The sequence below is a fragment of the Austrofundulus limnaeus genome, unplaced genomic scaffold (genome assembly GCF_001266775.1).
Source record: "Austrofundulus limnaeus strain Quisiro unplaced genomic scaffold, Austrofundulus_limnaeus-1.0 Scaffold278, whole genome shotgun sequence".
In the NCBI taxonomy this organism is placed as follows: domain Eukaryota; kingdom Metazoa; phylum Chordata; class Actinopteri; order Cyprinodontiformes; family Rivulidae; genus Austrofundulus; species Austrofundulus limnaeus.
Window position 1 is genome coordinate 205,985 of NW_013952680.1, and position 6,304 is coordinate 212,288.

The following is a 6,304-nucleotide window of genomic DNA, read 5'->3' on the forward strand; positions in this document are numbered from 1 at the left end:
CATTGAAGCAGTCATTTCTGCAAAATGATTCCCAAGTATTGAGTGCATAACTGAACATAATTATTTGAAGGTTGACTTTTTTGTATTAAAAACACTTTTATTGGTCGGATGAAATATGCTAATTTTTTGAGATAATGATTTTTGGTTTTTCTTTACTTTTTTGCCAAAATCATCAATATTAAAACAATAAAAGGCTTGAACTACTTCAGTTGGTGTGCAATGAATCTAAAATATATGAAAGTTTAATGTTTATCAGTACATTACAGAAAATAATGAACTTTATCACAATATGCTAATCTTTTGAGAAGGACCTGTATTTTTTGTCCTTTACGACCTTGACTTGATAGTTGAAGAAACTAAATGTGGTGACTTTATGAGGACCAGTCCACTGAAGAGAATGAAAGTTTTCACATCAGACCGGAGAGTGCTACATGACATGATCCAACAACTCGGGTAGGGGCCGTGTCTGAGAACCTGCCTGCAGAGACCAAGGTCACAGATTAGTGCAGGTCGCTCCCCCGCTGCGGCGCCACATTCTGGCAGATGGACAGAAAGGAACTGCTGGGGCCTCACAACGAGACTTTCTCTTGGCCAAAACAAACTGTCCCTGCAGTCAGTGGAGAACAGCTCCAAACTCACAGAACAACTCTGCATCTGCAGCTTTTCACTCAAATCCATTACCGAACTAAAAATACTGAAACAGAAAACACCTAAAGGCATCACCAAATGGATAAATCATTAAATTTCAATAATATGGTGAAACTTTAAATCTGTTTTATACTTTAGTATTACTACTGAACTTCTGAGTTGTAAAGTAACTTAGTACAAATATGTTGCTACTGTACGAGTATCTGTACTTTACTTGAGTAATTATTTTTCAGACTACTTCTTACTTCTACTTCTTACATTTTCACACAATTATCTGTACTTTCTACTTCTTACATTTTTTAAAAAAAATAAGTAGAAAGTCGTTACTTTTATTTCCTTTTTGCTTGTTTTCATTCCAGCTTGTTATTGCAAAAAATAAATACTATCCATATAAACTGTGCCTCCTAGATAGAGTGAATTTAATTGTGATTGAATGAGAAGTATAAATATATAAAATTCTGATACCTTATTACTTTTTACACAGACAAATCATGTCACCCTCCAGCAGGACATAATCATTAAAATAAAAGGACTGTACTTAAGAAGTATTTGTATTTCATGAATTATATTATTAGATTTGGTCTCAGCCCTCAGATTTTCATTTTGGAGAAAATGTTTGGGCAGCCTTGATATACATATATAAACAGCTAGACTAGTGCATCCTAAATTTAACATAAATTTATTATTTTAATACAATATAGGCATTTCTGCATTTTTCGTGGAGGTCACCTCCTAATAAATGTCATTACAGAAAATCTAACTGCTCATTTTAAATCAATACTTTTACTTTTTAATACTTAAGTACAAAAATACCAGATACTTTAAGACTTTTACTCAACTAATATCCCTAAAGGAGACTTGAACTTTTAAAAAAGTAATTTTTTGGTACGATCCTTGTACTTTTACTCAAGTATCACTTTGTGGTACTTTATACAACACTGCTGAACTTCTTCCACATCTGGATTTGAACCAGTCACACAAACTAGCAGAAAAAAAGACAATTTTTTAAGAGTCCTGAGGGTTCAAAAAAAAAAGAGGCAAAGAATTTGGTCGCTGCGACGGGGTGCCATCAAATCCCATAAAAAACCGTTCCTATGTTTGGATCAGTTTCTAGGAGACGCGAGAGCAGGAATGCCTTTGAGCTGGGCCTTCTGTGCGATGGAGGCAGGCCCAGGCTTCGTTTGCTCACACTCACCGTCACGTCTGTCTAATATGTGCTGAAATGTGAACAGTGACTGGACCTGACCCGGTTCTAAAAAGGTGGGCTTTGCTTGCAGGGATGCTTCACTTAGTTTGAATGTTGCTAAAGAGCTACAGACAGATCTGGGCTGAAAGGTTTTCACTAAACTTAACGAGCAAAGCAAGGCTGTAAGCTACTGCTGCTGTCAGGAATATACTGAAACACCTGGTTTTAGACCACAACATCCCTTTCAGACATCTTCCTCTTGTGTCCACAGTTAATCCTGTTGGATGTGATTCATCTTTCTTGGTGGCATGCTGACATTACCCTGGATACCATGGCTCTTGATACATCACAAAGACTTGCTGTCTTGGTCACAGATGCACCAGCAAGACGTGAACCAACAATTTGTCCTCTTTTGAACTCTGGTATGTCACCCATAATGGTGTGTGCGTTGCAATATTTTGAGCCAAACCATGCTTTTACCCTGCTAATTGAAGCTTCACACTCTGCTCTTACTGGTGTAATGTGCAATTAATGAAGATTGGCCACCAGGCTGGTCCAGTTTAGCCATGAAACCTCCCACACTAAAATGACAGGTGTTTCACTTTCATTGTCTAACCCCTGTAAGTCAAGTATGTTTTTAATGATCCTTTAACACAACAGGCTCTTTTGTTTTTATAGATTTAGCCCAACTTTTTTGTCATTAAACTCATTATTTTAAAAAAGGAAATGTATATTTACATAAAGCGTAAGTGCAATAAAAAAAATCAAGCTGAAGATGAAAAGACGAGGCGCCACGCTGAACATCTTCAAAGAGAATAAAAATGAGCCCCATCACTGGGAACCACTGGAATTGGGCCACCGACTGTGCTGCAAGCTGCTTTCTAATTAATGCACCTTTAGGAAGAGAGCGCCCTCTACTGATCCAGTGGTGGCAAAGCTCCAGCAGGATCCACAGATGGCCTGGTCCTTCACTGGAGTCACAGCTCCTAAAAGAGTAAATCAAGTTAGGATGTTCCACCAGACTGATGAACCTCTGGTGAACGGTTTAGGACCAACACGTACCATACAACCTCCAGTCGAGGGACTCAGGTACTTTCACCCCCTCGTAGAGTCTGGATGGGAATGGGAGGCCTTTGTTTGGCGTCTTGCCTCTTTTGCTTCCTCTCATAGTTGCCAGTTCTGACATGGTGCGATCGGACAAGGAGTTCAGGGCCAGAGCGAAGGACAGACCAGCTCTGTTCTTAGAGTGGACGTACCTGAAGCAAAACGCCGAGCTCGTCAGACGCTCTTGAAAACGTTTTAAAAATCGTAGCGACAGTCGCGTTCCTCACCGGAGATTGTGAAGGAACGCGTGCTCCCTCTCCTCGTGTTCCCTCTCGTCACTGTACCGACGCTGAAACTTCTCCTTGAAGTGGCCGAACATCTTCTGCGGGTGACCTGACGCTGTGGTGTGGATCAGATCCTTCATCGGGTTGGCCAACATGTGGTGCTCCACGCCTGGACCGGGAAAACCTCCACAGGTCATCCCTAAAGGTGAGAAAAACAATAACGTTTATCTTAGTTTAATTATTCTAAAAGGTACTTTTTATGGCTAGCACACAAACCTTCAGGCAGAGAGAAGACTTTGGGATCCAGACGTTGGCTGAACTCTTTGTAGTCCACCAGGTACTTGTCATAGTGGGACATCAACAGCGTGTTGTATCCCATCATCTCATAATGAATGGGAATGGCTGTAGATGTTGCCCCACCTTTTTCTGGGTTAGCCACCCACAGTGTGTAGGTGTTCTTCTTGTTACCCACAGTGGTCACGTTCTGCCAGACTTCACACAGAGAACCACCATAATAATCCATCTTCAGGAACTACAGAGGTAAAAGGGAAGAGCCTCTGTTTAAACACGTTTCTGCTATGGGTGAACTTTTGATACATGTGAAGATCAACAAAACAAACCAATTAAAAAGGTGAAAGATAATACTTGTCCTGCCCCTGAGTTGTTGGTTTTGAGTAATTGAGAGCAATTTAGTTGAATAGCCCTGTATTAACGTCTCAAAATAAGCTGCTTTAACACCAACATTGACCATAATACTAGAGATAATAATACTTGTTCTTTTACAGGTGCAGTGCTTCCCCTACCATTGTCAGGTTACACTAGCCCTAAAACACTTTAGGTCCCCTAATTCTAAAGTGCTAACACACTGAAAATTTTAGCAAAAGCTAATTCGGAAGCACTAAAATAACCCAGTCAACCCATTAATGTTCTTCAACAGACAACATGAGTCACATATCGCCATGTTGCTCTCTTAAGACTCATCATTGACATTCCTCAGCTGTATTTGGGTTCATATATTGTCACCTAGTGGATAAGGGACACATAAGAACAAAATGTGCAACAGCTTTCACCCTCAGCTGTTTGATGTTGATCAAAAACATTTATAGACCTCAGGTAGTGCTTCTAAATTTGGCCTATAAATTTAACAAGTGCTAAACCACTAATAAATTTTAAAATTAACAAAAGCCCTAAAGCACTAATAAGGAAATTAGTTCTCCTATTACTGCTTTAGGGGAACTGTGCCCACCACTGCAGGTGAGTCTATGCAGAATGGTGGTACCAGAAAGTCATTCAGTGGTTTGTACAGGTTAAAATAAAACATTGTGCAGTATAAAACTAATGTGAAATGGGATTTATCTAGAAATAAATTAAATTATTAAACAACTTTGATCATAACTTAAACTTTTTAGACACTTGATAGGCAATAAAAAAAGCTTTAAAACCTAAATTAATAAAATAACAAATAAATAAGGTGATTTTAAAGCAAAGTTATTGTCAGACAACAGACCTGGAAGCCCTGAACATCAGGCAGCGATGCCTGAGGTGAGACCACTTCCTCCTTGGTTCCATTAATCTGGAAGCATTTGATCACATTTTGTTCCTCCTCTGTGGTCTCTGGGCTGATTTTATAAGCCACACCAAACTGCTGCTGCGACCCCAGCTGGTAGGTGGAAACCTGGCCTGTTGAGAACCACAAAGAGGGATGTTAAAGGTCAACGTTAATGACAATTAAAAACTCAGGATATGCAGAGGTAAAGTAACATTTATGCTTTGTTTAACCAACTTTTCTCTGCATAAGATATACAGCTGAACATTTTTATCCTCCTTTTGAATGGGTATGAAACGTAACAATAAGACTCGGGGCTGTCACATTCTGCGCTGTCATCAATAACATATTTAGTTCAATTTCTGTTCCTTATTTTGCTCTAAAGATTGTGAAAGCAAGGTTCAACTAATCCTGGGTTTGCTTTCACATTCTGCACTGAGTAAACTTATCAGCTGTACATTATAGCTCACATTTCAGCTGATGAAGAATCTGGTTCTACTGAAAGATAAGCATTATGTTACCACATCGAAAATTATTTCTTTAATGTCAAGTTTATAGAGATTGTTTTTTTTTTTCTTCATTAAAATTGTTGGAAAACAAAAAGGATTGTGTTTATCAGCTCAAGTTGTCTGCTTCATCTTTTCTTAATGACTTCCTGTTTCTACGATGATGTTGCACTTCTCTGACACCAGAACATCAGTTCTGAATCTCACAAATCAGAGCATTAATGTAAAACAGAGAGGCGTAAGAGCAGTGTGTCCTGTGGGTTCCTACCATTGTAATAGTCTATTCTGCTGGATTTTGCTTTCAGGTCGAACCAGCCTTCAAATGGCTCCACAATCTCAGCATAGGGCAAAGAGATGACTCCTGCAAAAATAATGAGACAGCTGAGCCCAACCAGAAAACATCACTGTCATGCTCTGTTACAGCTGCTTACCTTTGACGTGATAAGTGTTTCCAAAGTCAGGAAGAGTGTGGACTGATTTTCCCTCTGTGCCTGTAAATAAACAAAGATTTAAAGCTCAGAAACCTGAGGCTTCATTGCCACAATATGAATGACTGAAAACGTGCTACGGAGAAATAAAAATAAAAAACCCGTTCTTACCACTAGAATCCCACAGAAAAACAGCTACAACAAACAAAAGCTTCATTGTTTCAACAAGTACTTTAGAAAAAAAAAGATGCATAAAAAGATTCAAGCTTCACTCTCACAAAACATGACTCCGAATATTTTATGTCACCCCAAAAACACTCATTAAATAAAAACTGGGAGGTGCGGAAAGACTGCTGCGCCATTCGACCAATCAGAATTCGAAGAGGGCCAGCATCGTCCAATAGAATAAAGGGGGCGGGCTCTATGCGTTGAACGTCACGTGGGTTCTGTCATATGACCTCAGCTGTTTTTCAGCGTGAAGTTCAGCAGGTTATTGCTGCAGTTTGCTCAATTTTAAAGGATCAAGGTGCATTTTTTTTTTGTGTGTGGATGATAAACCACATGTGATGTGATATTCTATTGTGAAATCTATCTGGATGACTGAGCAGAAACTGAAGTTTTATATATTCTTGAATGTTTTTGAAATTTACAGAATCATATAT

The 6,304-nt window shown here is 39.1% G+C and overlaps 1 protein-coding gene across 1 annotated transcript in view; it reads right to left on the reverse strand.

Moving 5' to 3' along the window:
- Positions 1-5,974, reverse strand: part of zgc:110239 (digestive cysteine proteinase 1) — a gene marked incomplete at its 5' end in the record, with an annotated part of 9,478 nt that extends 3,504 nt beyond the window's left edge. Inside the window, 8 exon segments of the mRNA XM_014021100.1 lie at positions 2,729-2,820; positions 2,897-3,090; positions 3,166-3,361; positions 3,439-3,694; positions 4,670-4,842; positions 5,483-5,575; positions 5,646-5,705; positions 5,814-5,974. Coding sequence (XP_013876554.1) covers positions 2,729-2,820; positions 2,897-3,090; positions 3,166-3,361; positions 3,439-3,694; positions 4,670-4,842; positions 5,483-5,575; positions 5,646-5,705; positions 5,814-5,895 — 1,146 coding nt within the window.
- Positions 5,975-6,304: the final 330 nt, after the last annotated feature.